Source organism: Taeniopygia guttata, chromosome 3 (genome assembly GCF_048771995.1).
Source record: "Taeniopygia guttata chromosome 3, bTaeGut7.mat, whole genome shotgun sequence".
Taxonomy (NCBI): Eukaryota; Metazoa; Chordata; class Aves; order Passeriformes; family Estrildidae; genus Taeniopygia; species Taeniopygia guttata.
Genome location: NC_133027.1, coordinates 97,086,905 through 97,104,112, shown reverse-complemented (window position 1 = coordinate 97,104,112; position 17,208 = coordinate 97,086,905). Strand labels below are relative to the sequence as shown.

At 35.6% G+C, this 17,208-nt stretch overlaps 1 protein-coding gene across 15 annotated transcripts in view; it reads right to left on the bottom strand.

Annotated features, from left to right (window-relative positions):
- Nucleotides 1-17,208, bottom strand: part of CDC42BPA (CDC42 binding protein kinase alpha) — a 181,699-nt gene that overhangs the window by 62,069 nt on the left and 102,422 nt on the right. For 12 of the 15 annotated variants that reach the window (XM_030268942.4, XM_041715391.2, XM_030268943.4 and 9 more), the window contains exons 7-15: nucleotides 16,801-16,894; nucleotides 15,845-16,045; nucleotides 15,016-15,264; nucleotides 11,278-11,357; nucleotides 10,084-10,250; nucleotides 9,509-9,631; nucleotides 5,079-5,212; nucleotides 2,976-3,218; nucleotides 2,620-2,730 (exon numbers count right to left, since the gene is read on the bottom strand). In XM_030268942.4, the coding sequence (XP_030124802.4) occupies nucleotides 2,620-2,730; nucleotides 2,976-3,218; nucleotides 5,079-5,212; nucleotides 9,509-9,631; nucleotides 10,084-10,250; nucleotides 11,278-11,357; nucleotides 15,016-15,264; nucleotides 15,845-16,045; nucleotides 16,801-16,894 (1,402 nt within the window). The remainder of the gene's footprint in view (nucleotides 1-2,619; nucleotides 2,731-2,975; nucleotides 3,219-5,078; nucleotides 5,213-9,508; nucleotides 9,632-10,083; nucleotides 10,251-11,277; nucleotides 11,358-15,015; nucleotides 15,265-15,844; nucleotides 16,046-16,800; nucleotides 16,895-17,208) is intronic. The other 3 variants (XM_032747408.3, XM_032747410.3, XM_030268948.4) reach the window with 2 other exon arrangements.

Here is a 17,208-nt window from a genome sequence, read left to right as displayed (position 1 = left end):
ACTCATCAAAACAACCATCTGGTTTGATCTAAGAGTAAAATCCTGCCCTTAGGATGCAGAACAATAAACTGGAGAAGGAAGATGCCATCCTAATAGGAGATGCTTTGGAGAAAGGTTTTTTTTTTTAAAGCAGCATAGGAATTTTCTTTCGTGCACAGGCACTATGAAACTTGTTTGTTACTGCCCAACATCCTAAATTGTTCACACATACAGGGCAATGGAGAACAGAAAAAATATAGGCTTTGCAACATCCTCTAGCAGGTACATAAAATGTTTTAGTGGAATTGCACATTTTTTATTACAATGAAAAATGAAAAGATACTATTGCAACCATAAGAGATGGAGCAGTAGAGGAGAAAGCCCAATGGTATTGAACAATGGCTTAGAGAACTAGAGAGATATATTAAACAGAGAATACTTTTTAATGGATGTTTTTAATAGATGTTTTCATACATGACTATTTGAAATGGACAAATGGTGCAACTGAGACATAATGCACCTCCTGGCACATTGACAGCTGTTGTTTAATGCACCCCTCTTGGCTAACCGGGCACACTGCTGACTAATATTGAGTCTGATTTTACTGAAAATCTGAATACATGACATCCACAGGATCCCCTCTGTCCACACACTTGACTGACAAGTTTGCAGAGCCCCAGCAGGTCAGTGCTGCAGCACTTGGCTGGACAGAAGGCACACTGCCTTCTTCCCAACAGGCTCTGTCTGCTTCTTCCATGAACTCTGGCATTATCCTTTACCACAGGCTCTGCTCCCTTCCTGAGGAAGCTGCACCCAGCCCTCTGCACCTCCCCAGACCATCTGAATGAGAGCTACAGTGGCACAGTAGGCTGCCTGTAATAAGCAGGGGTAATAAGGGAGTTCACATTGGCCAACAGCTCTCTTCTCATTTAAGTTCTTCAGAACTCCCTCAGGTGACTGCATGTCTGACTCACCTGCCAGCTCTCCTGCTCCCTGCAATCATCCCAGACACATCCAGCTCAACTGCCCAGCCTGCTGCAAAGAACCCACTGTGGGGCAATCTCCCCTCCTTCAGCAATGAAGTCTGACATGCCAAGGACTTGTGGAGCATTTTATGCCACAGCTCTGTTAGTTCAGAGATTGCCTTTTCCATCCCTAAGCAGCCCCATGAGTTTCCTGAGGCTTTTCTGCTTTGGATTTAGAGAACTCGCCACAATCACTCTGAGCATCCTCTGCAAAATACTTCCTAAATTCTCTTTATTTAGCTTTCAACATCCTCTTTACACTTAACCTTCCATCATTTATAGTCTTTTCTATTCTCCTCATCTGGGGAAACCTTCCTTTCTTATTTAAATACTTTTGTGTAAGAGAGCTCCCTAAATTTAACTAAGGAGCCATGCAGAGCTTTTACTGAATGGACAGTGCAGTATCACAACAACCACTCATGATCCAAAGTGTGCTTACTGAATTGCAAAATATTACCAAGAAGGCTAAAATTCCCTTTTCCTCTTCTGACAAACTTGCCCTGCTGTTATAAATCAGTGTATCATTTATTCTCAACAGATCTCCCCATAAATTCTTCTTGCCTCTTAAACTGTCATACAAACTCTTTGCTGATGGGGAAGATTCATGGGAGCTGAAGAAAACACATGTTAATTTGGATTAATGAAGTTTTTACTGCTGTGAATTCAGATTGTTGTCTGAATTCAAAGCAGTAAAAATTTATTAATCCAAACTTCATATTGAATAAAATTCCTTATTTTCTTTTAGCAAAGGAAGCCCAAATAGAAGAATGTTTGCAAAAAACCATCAAATTTTCTGTGCCATAACTTAACGTCGATGAATGTCCCAGAGAATTCTAATGAAACAAGATTTGGTTGCTCATTTCAATTAAAATCAGACTAGGACTAATCTCACATTTAGCCCAAAAAGTTTGGAATTACCCTACTGCATGAAACATTTGGAACAGGATTTTGCTGTGAATGAACAGCAATCCGCTTAAGTAAATTTAAAACTTTCTATTCAATTTTTGAGAAAGCCTATCTTCTCTAGAACACTGCATGAAAAACTAAATCACAGAATAAGATAACAATTAACATTCTTGGCTGCCTTAAATTTCTTCTTTTAAAATCACATGCACATGTGAGCAATCTCATCAGTATAAACAAAGACTTCATCCTCAATGCTGCTCTTGGGCAAAAATGCCTCATCCTCTGGCTAAGAAGCAGAATGTACTAAAACTGTTCCTGTATGGTTACATCAGTTGACATCTATTGTGGAGGAAACATGAGGAACAACACAGCAGACAGAACACCTACACAGAAACCTGCCTAGATTGCAGTTTTATCTTCAAATATTCAACCATCCTATGCTAAAATAAAAAGGCTTTTAACAGGTAAAGTTAAGCAAAGTATTAATGGAAGCAATGTGGTAAGACAAAGTTGATTATTAAGAAATAGCATATCAGGCAAATGTTAATTTTTCTGGGCAATAATGCAATGCATGCCTGCATTAACATTCAGCACCAACTGAAATGACAGACTGACAAAACCCTTCTGTCCTACATCTGAAAGCAATCAAACAGATCCAAGTCCTACTTGACTAGTAAGTTTGCAGGTGTTAATATCAAAACAGACTAACCTTTAGCCCTTCTACTTCACTTTCCAACTGTTTAGAGTACTGTTCACTCCTCTCTCGCAATTTCCTGTCTTTGGATGCCTCAGCAGCTGCAGCTTCAGCTTGGACTTCCAGCTACAAAAGTACATAAGTTTTTAATAGATAGGATTCTGCATTTTTTTTCCAAAATCTATTGATGGTTTTCAATATAAGAGAGAAATCTTCAGCACCAAACTGAACACTTCAAAGTCTTAGAAAACAAAACTGGTACTGTTTGAAACAACAGACAAAAGGTTAAAGATTTACAAATTAAAAAAAATACTCAGAAATCCTTACATATAACTTATTTCATAAGTCTAAACAGTCTTCTCACCACTTACTTCTTTTTTAAGTCTCTCTGTTCTGCGTAACTCTTGCCTTAAACTTTCTACTTTTTGCATCACCACTTCCATTTCTTCCTCCTTATCTCGGAGCTGGCGGGCAAGCTTTTGTTTTTGAGAGTGCAAGTCTGTCAGCCGCTCGTTCATCTCTGAGAATTCCTGCATTGCCAATTTCCGCTGGCTGTGTGCATCTTTCAGCTCTTTGGCTTGGGATTTTAATCTGTCACTAGACTCTGCCAGTTCCTACAGTTTAAAAAAAGAATTAAGTAATAAACCTAGAAAGCTACAAGGCCAATTATGTCTTTGGATGAGCATCTAACACTTTCTCCAGAGTGAATAGAAACTACATATTCATTTTTATTTCATGAATGCATCTACAATATAGATTGCATGCCTCTATAAATAAGGAAAGAGGCATGTTTTACACTACTAGAGTTAGTAAAACTCCATAAATGTAAACCAAGTAGGAATTGACTCCATTATTACAGGTAAACACAATGGTTTTCATGCACTTGCATTACCATATAAAAACACCTCGCTTTCTTAATGCAAATGTCATTAGCATTGGTTTTTAATAATTACTTAAATAAATTACAAGAATCTCAAGTGCTAAATGGTTAAAATTGAAGGGGAAACTCTGCTCTATGAAAATTGTTACTCAAAAAGCTTTAGAAAACTGGCCTGCAATGGCAGATATGATTTCCATACACTGTACCTTAAAATCAAATATCAGAGAAAGTTTCAGGCAATAAAACACTGCAATGAATAAAAGCAATATATGATAACTGTTCTTTTCAAAGAATCAGCATGAAATAACACTGATAGAGCAGTGATAACTCCACATCATAATACCTCACAAAACTTGCTGTGCCCTAGATTTGTGTCAGCACACTACCAACGAGGAACCACAACAGTTTAAATAGTTCCATAATGTTCAGTCAAACCAGAGCAGAAAAAAGAGGCAAGGAAAAGCAAATTTCAGGATTAAAAAAAAAAACAAAACACCAACTGGAAGAATTAATACTTGGCTGCTGATATTATATTATATTATATTATATTATATTATATTATATTATATTATATTATATTATATTATATTATATTATATTATATTATATTATATTATATTATATTATATTATATTATATTATATTATATCATATCATATCATATCATATCATATCATATCATATCATATCATATCATATCATATCATATATCATATCATATTATATTATATTATATTATATTATATTATAATATTAATACTGCTGACATCCATATAAATCTAAACATGTTTCTAAGGATCTGAAAAAGACATCCTAATCACTAAGAGTTGGTTTAGAAGAGAGATGGTCTTTCTGGGACAAACTGGGAGCTTTCAAAATTTTAAGAGCCTTAAGGGTCAGAAAAAACAGTGTTAAACACAGCTGGCACATCAACTTCAGTGTGGACTCTAAAATACTGGGCCAATATGATCACAATGAAAAACAGGTTTTATGTATTTCACACCTGATTACAGGTTGATTTAATAATGAATACAAAAAAGAGCCATGAAAGACAGTATGATACACATTAAGAAAATGAGGGATCAGAGAAGAAGAAACAAAATCCAGTATTCTTTAGCTGTAGTTATTTCAAATTACTTTTCCATTTTCATACTTGGGCAATTTTTCACATCTCTCTCTGGAAACACTTCGGTGACACAGCCTTAATACCATATTCTTCACATTAATTTCACTGTTAATGTCTCACCCATACTTCAGATTAAATTGTCTGGAATAGTTCTTCTCTAATCTGTCTTCTAACCCCCATCATTATCACCTTAATGTGAAGCTGTAAAATGTTTTTTGCAGCCACCATGCAATTTGGATTATGGAGTTGTTCACCCTCTGGAAGCAATCACTTAGGGAGCACCCAGCAGTCATACAGACGTGTTAAATAATGTCCTTTTCGTCAACAAAAAAAAAGGCAGAAAGCTAAGTAGGTCATGCTACACACTTGTTATCTGCTCATTAGTTTTACACTTGAAAGTTATTACAAGCAAAATGAAGAAAAAACTGTCTTAAGGGTTTAGAACAGTTGCTGACAAAATGATTTTACCTTATTAAGATCTTCTCTCTCTTGCTTCAGCGTTCTGACTTGCTTCTCAAAAGCCTTTATTTGTCTGGAAGCATCATCCAATTCCCGCCTTGCAGTGCTGGCCTCCTCAAGCTGCTGCTCTAGCTGACCAGATTCTAGAAAAAGCAGCAGAACTCTTAATATTCTAAGGGAAAAAAAATAATATTCCTAGAACAGCATGGCTTAGCTGCTTGAAGCCCCTTTGATATTTTTTCTGGTTTCCATTTGATCACAAAATAAGGTGATTCTTATCAGGTTTAGAAAAGGGAGTAGGTTGTTTCAGCTGCCATTATCTGCTTTTAAGAGAACACAATGAAAGGTCCCAGCTTGCTGGAATACAACACAAAAATGATAATAACTTGTCTTCTCATATTATAACGACCATGCTCTATATATAATTCTGTAATGTATGCTTTAACACAACTTATACATTTGACTTTTATGTGCTGTGATGTAATATATAATACAGCTTTTATTACACTGTAATTATAAACAGTCTCCCTCCTCCTCCCAATTTCCCCCAAAAAGAAACAGTAAAAATAATGGGTCACTCAAGAGCTGAGAAGTGTTCTCCTGTCAGTACTCTTAAAATTAACTTCAGCTGATTTTACTTATTTCTAGTGTGAAAACCACTTGTTTTTATGTGATCTGCTTTATTACTACTATAAATAAGGGAGAACTATTGCAGCCAGTTTCTTACCAACAGTCAGTTATATAGTGACAGTATATTTCTATGGCACAGTTAAATAACGTCATATAAATACCCTCAAATTCTACAAGAAAACCTGAAACTCGTAAAATATGGCAACTGAAATTTTCTAGCTAGTGAGTAGGGGTTTTTTTTTGCCTCATAGCCTTTATTTAAAAAACAAAATTTTAAAGCAATATATATAGGAAGGTAAGTTAATTCCAAGTTCTATGAAATCACTGGACATGTTTTCTTTTATTTCAGTTGTGGGCAGGTCTTCAGACCACTTGTATTTACCCAAAGAACAGGAACCCATCTATATTCTTAATAACAGCCTTTAACTACATTTTTATAAATGTAACCCTAAGAGACTGGTTCTTGGAGAAATCAAATATAAAAACACATACATTTTTAAGAGGGCTAATTTCTGAAACACAAGAATTTTATAAGCAAATTAATACCATTAGCTTATATCTAGAAAAATATTCACTATTGTTTTAATTCACTGACTCTGGTTTAAAAACTTAAAAGAATGCACTTAAATAAGAGATGCAGCTCAAAGCCAGAAATTATTAACTGCCTTCCTTATGTAGTCTACTCTGAAGTCACCAGTGAAAAGAAAGTTTATATATGGCTCTGCTGAGCCAAGATAAATCTCTCTTCTGTGCATGAACTACTTTGTTCCACAGCTCTGTTTTCTTCTTGCATTGCTGCCCTTTACATATTTGGCAATATTAAAGATTCCTCAAAGTTTTCTCCTATGTAACTTAGCGAACAAAAATTATAACTTTGACCTCAAAAATTGAAAGCATATGCTAGCTTGTCATTTCCTGGAAAACCAGATAGACAAGAAAAATGTATTTTTCTAAGCCCTCCCAGTGACACTCCTGAATTTGACACAATTTTGAGTTCATTCTTTATTACCTTTTTAAGCAGGTGTTTACTCTTACAGCTTCAGAACAGGCAGCAAAACAGGTTAAAAAATGTAACAAAAAGCTAGGTGTGACATATGTGCTGTAAGCGGTAATTTTCCATTTAATCACCCCAGCTGTAACTAACATTTTTGATAATATATGCAAACACTCACTGTAATATATTATTACATTACATTTAGTAACTCAAGAGATGAGTCCAAAGCATAAAAAGTTCATCTCTGCACCTGAACCTTCTTAAAGTTCATGAGATCTAGTAGAAAAATTAGATCTTTTAAAGGCTATCCAGAAAACCTGGAACTAGCTCCCTTATATTTGGAAGCATTCAACCAGGGCTATCACTTGGTTTGTTTCTCTGTTCTGTCATTATTATAGTTCTAAAATCTATCTCAAAACCCCCACAAAAATCAAGTAAAACAGAAATTTCCCTTTTTATTTTAACAGATTTTCTTGTATTAGTTACAGCTTAAGGCACGAATGAGTCTTTTCTAACAAATAGCTGGATCAGACAAAGCATTCAAGTATACACTGGCAAAGTTGTGTGGTGCTTAGGAAGCTTTACACCTTCCTCGCTTGATCCTATTATTCACTTCCAAACCAAACTGCAAAAGTACACATTCTTGTCTAGGAAAAAATACACAAATATGTATGTAGTGTGAAGCAGAAAATTACTTTAGGAAACTTCTCAGTATTGACCAACTTCACCAGACTTTGACTTCTTTTCAATTTCAAAAAGGATAGCAGATGTGTTGGGGAATATTTCCACACCTTTACTTTTTTTTTTCATTACCAAAGGAAGTAAGTGATATTTTCAGCAGTGAACTAAGTTTCAGCACAATAATAAAGAACAAAATACAATTTAAAGCTGCTTCTGATGTTTTTCTGTGAATGACTGGTCTCATTCACAAACTATTCTTGTATAAGTTGCTTTTCAGTAGTCTCAAAAACTCAAAACCTGAAGTAAGGATTGTTGCAGAGAAGGGGATTCTGATCATGTTGCCTTTATCCTCATTACAGCAGCAAGAGTAGGGACATTTGGCTGGAGCAAAATTTCACAAAACCCTTTGTCCTGATATAGTGCCAACATGGCATCACTCAAACCAGAGTGATCCTCCCTGAGCTAGTTAAGCCACGTTCCTATCCAAAAATAATGCCTATGGTACAATACAAAACTGCTGCATCACGCCAGAGCAGCTGTCCAACTGTGTATCTGTAACAGGCTTTTTTCAGACTACACAATTTTAACAGGCTGTAATCTATGTGCTGCACTCTGCAGTTCACACATAGCTCCTCCTGCCCCACAAGGCAGCTGCAGAGTCCAAACACATCCACTCCAGGGTCTGCAAGTTAAGTTCAAGTAACTCTTTCTGTGGGTGTCACTGCTGGCATTCCTGACACTTTCAGGAATTGAATGAAGTCTTGTCACAAATACAAACCAGAACAAATGTTTTTTGTAGCTTCCTCCAATCTTTCTGGCTGTTTGTTTTTCTCTTGCCTCAGGCAAGATATGGACACATAATAGAGATGTATCTACCACTACTTGTGATTATTTTTCACACAAAACGCACACATTTTCCTATTTCTATAAGATTAATTGGGTTTCTTTTCCCCTGTTTCTTTGGTTCCAGACCTGATACCTAACAGTGTATTGTTAACTTTCCTAAATAAAAAAAATCTTGCTGTGCTTCCTTTCTTCTTTTTTTTTTTTTTTTTTTTTGAGATGTCTCTGCTCTCAAGTTCCTATTTTAAAGACAGCATTATGGAGACAGATAGCAGGAGTCCTGTGCTATGAACCACTGTGAGAGAAAATCCCCTTCACCTTAATTCAGAATAGCAAATCAAGAATACTGAATACCAGCCTTTAAAGCAGGGTAACAATGTATTATCTAAACAGCAAATTAACTAGACAGCAAATTGATTCACTCATAGGTATATTCAAAATAGTGGTACAATGTAAGCCCTCCCCCTCAAAGTTATGAAAACATGAATTGCCTAGAATCTGGGAAAGTAAGGCTGGAAAAAGATGGATCTTTCCCTGAACATCTCCAGTTGCCTCTGTAAAACACACATACTGGGCTAAGCAGATCTTTGCTTTTTGACTGGTATGACAGTCCTGATGAAAGGCAGCATAACATTAATTTTAAAAATCAATCTTTTTAGCTGCACAGATTTCAAAAACACTTTTCCAACTTAAAGTGCTGAGGTACTTGACAGCCAAAACTTTAAGTTTTCGTAAAATGTTCAAGAACTCTCAGAAGCAAAGAAATAACTGCTCGGTTTTGAAAGGAATGACAGTTCATTGACAGCAGAGCTGAAAGGTGGCTCTCCCTCTCATCTCCCTTTCCTCATGTGCTTCTATTGCCCACCTTGTGCTGATTTATCTGATCAGAAGTTGATTAAATTCTCTCTGTCTAACAGTATTTTCCTTGTTTTATTGAGTTAATTAAAATCATGAGAGAGTGCAGGGAATGCACAGATTGAGAAGGGGCCATGCAGCTGTAGGCAGGAATTATTTTGGTGGCAGTTTTTTTTGGTCAGTTCTGCGGCTGGAAGTGCAGCCCCATGGCCCATTGTATCCTCTCTCGTGCACTACTCCTTGCCACTTGGAAAACTCGAATTTGTAGAAAATGCTTAGGTACAGTGGGAGAGTAAGGGGTAAAATGAGAAGTAAAAATAGACTGGAAAACTTTCATAAAGCCAAGGAAAACTAACATTACGACTGGAGAGAAAAAAACAAACTTGACAAAATACAGTTTCTTGTTACAGCTTTTACATTAATATTTATAACATACCTGTTACCTGTTTCTTCAACTTTTCAATTTCTTCTTTCAAACTTTTAATTTCTAAATCTTTGCTTGCTGTTATTGGACCATCCACTGTTGAATACTGCAGGGCCTGCACTGTCTGGGTGGACTCTAGAAAAAGATATAAGAGAGAGGGATGACTAACATGTCTGACATCTGAGGAGATCAAAGAGGTACTACTGATGAATTAAGGCATGCCAAAATATCCTGCACTGGGCATTCTACAGTTTGTAATTTCTAGCTATTAAGTGCCAATTTTTCAGTAGTTGTCAGCTGGACCAACTAAGTTCTTAAAAGTTTTAAGAATGGAATGTTTATGCCATAGTGACCAAGGTACAGTGAGAACAAAGTTAGCATAAGAAGTTGCATACATGGTGTATTTCAGTCATAAAGAGTAACAGAAATTTAATTTATCAACAGAAATAATACAGAGGATTATCTTCTACTAGAAAGCATTCCAGGAGGTATATTTAATTTTTTTTTCCACAGTATAAGCAGTGCCTTACAAAACTGCAGGTTTAAAGTTTAAAAAGTGATGGAATGATTTTTTTTAATGACTATACCTTGCAGTTTTCTGCTAAGTTCAAGCTTTTCCTGTTCTAGACGTCTTATTCTCCTCTCATAAGCTTCTGTTGCTAAACTATCCTCCAAAGTTCTTTGAATGCTGGCATCAAGATCCATGGAGGGTGGTCCAGCTGTCAGTCTTAGACAGCTGCGGTCTGAAAGCACACTGAGGGAAAAAATAAATAGTATTGGATTTTACAACTGCCTGGTTAAAAATACTGCTATAAAAACATCAACCAATAAACAGTTTGTTTAAGTTGTTAATTACTATTCCATTTATTATAACATCAAAGAATATCTTGTTTGTATGTGCACACTGGAAACTGAAATAATTTTTACTTAGCATGCCTGATTTCCTCAGTGCATTTTTTGTTACACAGAAGTGGATGAACTCCTGATTAAAAATCATTATGGACACTCTGTGTTAGTCAGAAAACAAAAAGCAAAAGCCTAGACAGTAAAACTACAATAATAGTTCACTTGAGAATAGTTAATCAAGTATCACAAATACTTTAAAGACAGTGATCACTAAAAATGGTGTGAAATTATCCCATAACAACTAGGGCACAGACACGTCAGAAATGCTGTGGCTACTCATGTACACATGCTACTACTTATGCAAATAATTCTTTTGAAGTCTAGGACATTCTAGGACATGGTCACATTCACATCAGAAACATAGGCCTGGTTTTTCAATGGTTGTAAGCATTCTTTATTTATTTCATAAACAAAGAGTATACAAAGGACTTCTCTGTTTAGTTTAGCAATGGAAATGAGTGAAATAAATTCTACATTAATAGCAGATATCAAATAAGGTAATTTTTACAAAATTTCTATTCAGACTTACAGAAGTGTCAAAGGGCTAGAAATAAAACTGGTTTTAATGTCTAACAAACTAAGTTCTGCCGTGGTCCACACATCTAGTCTTAACTGTGTTATGTACAGTTAATTTTATATATTCTCTAATAACAACCTTTCTCATCAAAACTGCCCCCCTGAGCACAGGTGCTGACCTTTACATGGATGTGAATTTTACCTGCAGAGAGGTCATTCTTTTGAACAGACAGCATATTAGTTTATGGTAATTTCCTCAATAAACCACATTCTTTGATATCTGTTCAATATATTTCTAAGACAGAAAGTTAGAACACTGTGTAACTAGCCTACAGACAATTTTGGAACTCTTAACTTACCAGCTACTTGTATATGTGAAACCCACAAATGGTAAATGATGGCCAGAAAATGCAGTGTGGGATGGTGGAGGCATTGTTTCCTAGAAAAATAATAAGACAGTTGAGTAAACAATATCCTACTGGACTTAAAAGAAACAGATTTTCCAGTTTAACCATATGAGATGTGTTAGTGATAGTATCATATGAACTATATTCACTGTCATCCTTGTCTACAGGCCAAATATAAAACAGCATCAACTAAATCTATTTATAATCGCATTTAACACATACAAAAACAGAACATGCTGACTAAAAATGCTTTTCTATATTGGAGGAAAGCAGAATATTACACATAGGAGATGCCAATTTATTCCTTTTTTCCAAGAAGCACTTAGCACAAAGAGCAACACCTTTTATTCCCTGCTATGCTCCTCTGCGCTATTCAGTCAACAGGGCTTCCTGCCTATAGAATTACCAGCCCACTTCTGAGTGGGCCATCTCTATTTGGAGAGAACAATCAGCAGGCATTTACTAGAAAGAAATAATACCACAGAGTGTTCTAATCCCATTAGTGCTTTGACCATTCCTTCATTCTTTGCTCCTCTTTCTTTCCAGACAAAGAACTACAAACCAAGACTAATTTTTGAGTTTCTCTTCAGGCTAAAATAACCCCTTTGTAATTTTACTTGGATTATTTCAAGTTCTAATATTCTTAAATGTTCTGTTAAAATCTTCCTATTTAACCCCAAGATGCAAGGTTTATGTTGCTCTACTGGAGATGGCCACAACCGTCACCAAAAGAAAACCCCCAAAAAGGTATTATTTTACTGGAAGTGACAAAATATTCCAAATTGTCAAAAAAGCTATATAACAATTCCTTTATAAACCCCCCCCAAAAAAAATGAAGAAAGGAAGTTGTAAATTTCTTTTATATAAAACCCAGCGGGAAAGGACAAGGAGTAAGACTGCATTCAAAAGAAATCTGAAATTACCTTTCCAGTAGTGGTGTCAGCTGTATTACATCACAACCTTGTCCTCTTAGCTGACAAAAACCTTCATGTTATAAAACAGTTCCCCAAAAACAGTAATGATATTGCTAGATTGTGTATATTCATGATAAAAATATAAATTATTACATATTACTATGATTAGAAATAGTAAAATTCCTCTTCTTCTTTACATTTTGTTTTCACCTTTCATAGATTCAAATTTCAAAACTATCTTCAGAGATAACTTTAAAAATATCAAATGCTTAATTGCATGATTTTAACAGCCCACATGACAATTCTCAGGTACCACATAGATTACTGTTCTAAAATATCGTATCTATTGATCATAAGGTAAGGTTCTGCAAAAAAATTTGTTTTGCAGAGATCAGGATATGTATCTCTTGCTGCTTGTGTGAACTTAGCTGTACAACCACGCTGAGAAAATTATGACTGAATTTCTCAAAGCAAATGGGAGATGCCTAAACCAAACAGTTAAAAGCCAAAACCCAACACAGCTTAGGCTGCCTGAACAGCACAGCTTTGCCCTTTATGCTTGTCTGTAAGCACAACATACTTTTTAGATGTCATTATTATGTATATAATTTTTCCATGGGACTATAGTCTCATTCAAAGTTCAGGAAGAGTAACAATCATGCCTTTTCAACATTGTCTTTTATCTTCAGTACTGGGTTTTCCTCATTTGCTCTATGCAATTCAAATCTTGCCAAGAATTTTTGGGAAAAAAAAAAAAAAAAGGCCTCATGTGCTTATCTGTGGTGCTGACTTCTATAACAGCAGTGTAAGTATGTGGAACTTCCTCAAAAGATATGTATGAAATATGGAGGAAAAAATACCTCCAAGTTATATATAAGGAATTTGAGGCAAAGCAATATGAAATACAATGTCCACTGGTCAAAGCAAAAATGTAAAATATTCTCAGTCATGCAGTGCCTTTAGGCTAGGTTTTTTCAGCAGTTCTGAGATACTAGGTGTGAAAAGAAATGGCAAGAAAATAACATCCTTATATTAAAACAGAACAAAACCTTCAGATGTTTCAAATTAGGAAACTGAAAAAGAAGCTCTAGAAACTAGTATTTTCTCTACTAGTTCAGGGGCATTGCTTTTCACCCCCAAATGTCTAAGGCAAATTAAGAATTGGACTCAGTTTTCTCAGTTGAGAGTCCAGTAACTCAGCAGAGGAGCATTCTTTCTTCACCTGCAGGTTCTTGTTTCTTCACAATGGTAAAGCATTCACACTGCACAGGCAGAGTTTGAAAACCTCAGGTGGGAGACTGGGGTCTAAAAAGGAGGAGTGGAATGGACAACACTAAAATGTGTGAATGACCTCCAAAAGATATTGCAGCTTCACAAACAATGACCTGCTACATACAGCATCCACTCCAGCCACTCCATCCTCATAGCTGTTGCTAGACAAAATAATGTGCCAACAGGTATCTCAAGACTGTATCAACAAGTTTTAAGATAAAAATACTTCTGTTGTGAAGGGAGCTGGAAACAGCAGATAAAAGTGAGGAAACAAAATGAAAAAAATGCAACTCATCCTATGCAGCTACACTGATTTGCTTAATTTGCCCCTAAGGAAAAGGGGTCTGAGATTTAACCAAAGATCACAGAATCACTTAAATTAGAAAAGACCAATAAGTCCAGTCATTAACTATAAAGTCCATCACTAAATGACTTTCCTAAGGACCACGTGTTTTAACAACCTCCAGTGATAGTTGACTCCACCACTTTCCTGGGTAGCCCTTCTGGTAATGAAATTTTTCCTAATATCCAAACTAAACCTCCCCTGGCTCAACTTGAGGCCATTTCCTCTTGTCCTGTGGTTTATTACTTGGGAAAAGACACTAACACCCACAAAGTCTTTCAGTCAAAGTGTTTTCCTCTTTTTAATGTGCAGCTGGAGAAAAGGGAATGCAAATAATGATCATCTTGTCTGCATCAATTCATGTTGCCACTTATCTGCAGGCCCAGAAAACTGAGATGCAAATACAGTTCAGAAAACAAAAGCAAAAGTGCAGAAAATGCTTTACTTCACATATAAACAGCAGGTTTCTGCATCTTTCAACAGACACACACACACAAACACACCCAAAAATATCTCCAAGCAGAGAGCACAAAGCATTTCTCCAATGCTAAGACATCAATCATCTGTCAAAGCTCCTTTTCAAAAGCATAGAAACTGAAAGTCTGGTAAAATCAATAGCTGCAGAGCATTTTAAGCAAAGGTAAAAATCTTTTCTCATTCCTTAAGAAATGGCTGTAATATTTCTCCTACATTTCCCAAAAATCAAGTTGGAGAAAAGGCTGGAAAAAGTTTAGTGGAAATGAACTGAATGAAATCCAACACTGACATGAGCAATTAGAGTAAAGCAATAAAATACAATAAAATGCAATATGCAAACTTAATACTAACTCTTAGCAATGCTCTGCTAGAAATAGTTTTGCAGACTATCTGTATGTTAATGTATTATTCTTTATAAGACATGGACATGAAACTTGTTACTAAAACACATGCATATTATCTAAAGACATGTAAAGCTACAATGAATTTACACAAGTTATCCTTACACAAGTATGATTTTAGGACCAGGCTACGCACTATGAAAGTATTCCCCTCTCAGTTCCTCAAAGCAGCACCTAACTGTTATTTATGCAGAACACAGTGAAAAAAGCTGCCTTTTCCATACATTTTATTACAAAGTATACTACAAAGGCTGATTCATCAAAATGTTAATTGTGTACTTACAGAGTTTTTTAAGCAATCATCATCCACATCAAAGTTTGATGTATCAGTAGGGCTGCTGACTTCTGGGATGTAAGGTGCCTCACAGTTCCTAATGTTGTCCCAATCAATTCCAGTAAAAAATGGATGGTTCTTAAAGTCTTCTATTCCATTTTGTCCAAGTCGATGCTCTCTGCTACAAATGAGCCTTCGGATGAGGTCCTTTGCACTTTCAGAGACATCTGTCACTTGAGCAGGAAACTGAAACCTCTCCTTAAAAATTAAAATAACAGAAAACAGTTTATTACCAAGAAAAAGCTGGAAAAATTACCTTCTTAGAGAAAATCATTATCTAGAAAAAGAAATGTTTAAATACTCCAGCTCTGAAATATATATAGTAAGGTTTCAAAGAAAAGACTTCTGCTAAGGATAGAAACTATGAAGATTTTTTGTCTTCTGGTTTTTCCTCTGTTTTCTAAATTTCTCTTACACTACAGCTGTTGAATTCTACAGCTAGCTTCATGTGGAAGAACATTTTAGAATCTTCTGCATAAGCCAAGGAATGGGTTTACCAGAAGAAAGAAACACAACAGGATTAATGCCATGTAGCCAAGACAGACTCCAGAGTGAATTAACATCCATGTTTCCAAACCCAGATTTCAAGTTTTATCCTTATCCCAAAGCAAAGCCATCTGCAATTGATAACCATTAACTTGTTACATGGAAACATATTTTTTGTTGTACATTTATGAACACTTAACATAATCAGTACATAAAAACTTATTTTTAAATACATGTTCAAGTTACCCCATTATTAAAAATTAGCTTAGAGACAGACAGAAAGTGCACTAACTTTGTGGTTCATTATTTTCCCATAGGTCTCCACCAAGGACTCAGCATAAAAGGGCGTTTCTCCATAAAGCATTTCATACATGCAAACGCCCAGGGACCACCAGTCACACTCGGGCCCATACTTCCCTTTTCCATCTTCCATGGCCTGCAAGATTTCTGGAGAGATGTAATCTGGTGTTCCAACTGCCACTGAAGATTGGACCTGCAGAAATTGCATTTTCAGGATTAAAATCAATTTTCATCATTACAAACAGTGTGGTACTGTACCCATGTATATATAAATTTAGCCCAGCATTTTTGTCATAACAAAAACAACTAAATACAAGCAAAAGCTTCTGAATTCATAAAAAAATATTTAATCATCCAAGCCACTGCATTAATAGGCATCCCAATAATATACTTTTGCTAAACTATTATCAATATTTAAAAATAGATAAAGGACAAAACTGTCAATTGTCACAACTACAGCCAGTAAGCAATTACAGATTTGGTAATCACATGTATTTGGTCAAATACTTTGTAATCCCCTGGTACATGATTAAACATACTGGAATTACATTCTAGTCACACTTAATGTGTAAATGTAAATGTACTAGAAGTACATCATCACATTTCAGTATCTCATCCTGCTCATACTGCAGCTCACATTTTCAATAAAGATTAGAGCTCAGAGCTTAAAACTGAGAGATTCATAGTTCATAAACACCTACTTGGCATTGACAGCACAGCTTCCCTTTATTTATTTATGAGCTGACTTTATGCTAAAAAATGTTTAATATACTGCAAATCCAAGCAGTCTGCAGTTGAATTTTCAAGTAAGTCAGTTATATACCAATACCATTTACAGTTCCATTTCATTTGCTATAAGCCACCTTTTCCCTGTATTAGCACACGCTTTGTGGCTATCAATGGACTGAAGAAAAAATATTTAGAAATGTATCATTCTTTCTAATTTACCGTTCCATCTTCCATCAGTTTCAGACAAGAACCAAAATCTGCTAATCGAATATGTCCATTCATATCCATCAAGATGTTATCTGGTTTTATGTCCCTGCAATTAAACAAATTCCAGGATTAGTACAAAATGTATTGCATAAGATGTATTCCAAGCATTAATTCTACAAGTCTTTTCATTCAAAACCTGCAACCTGTCAGTACACAGAAGACAGTCACTCATGATATGGTGAGATTTGCACTAGAGACATTTCATTACAGGGGCTGTAGATGAGTCAAATCTTACAATGCTTCTTAATTTTAATAAGAATTGTGTATTTAAATTCCTCTCATGTCTCAAGGGTAGACAGGATAATCTTACTTGCTCTGAGCTTTTGTATAGAAAATTTTAAAATCATCTGAAGAATTTTA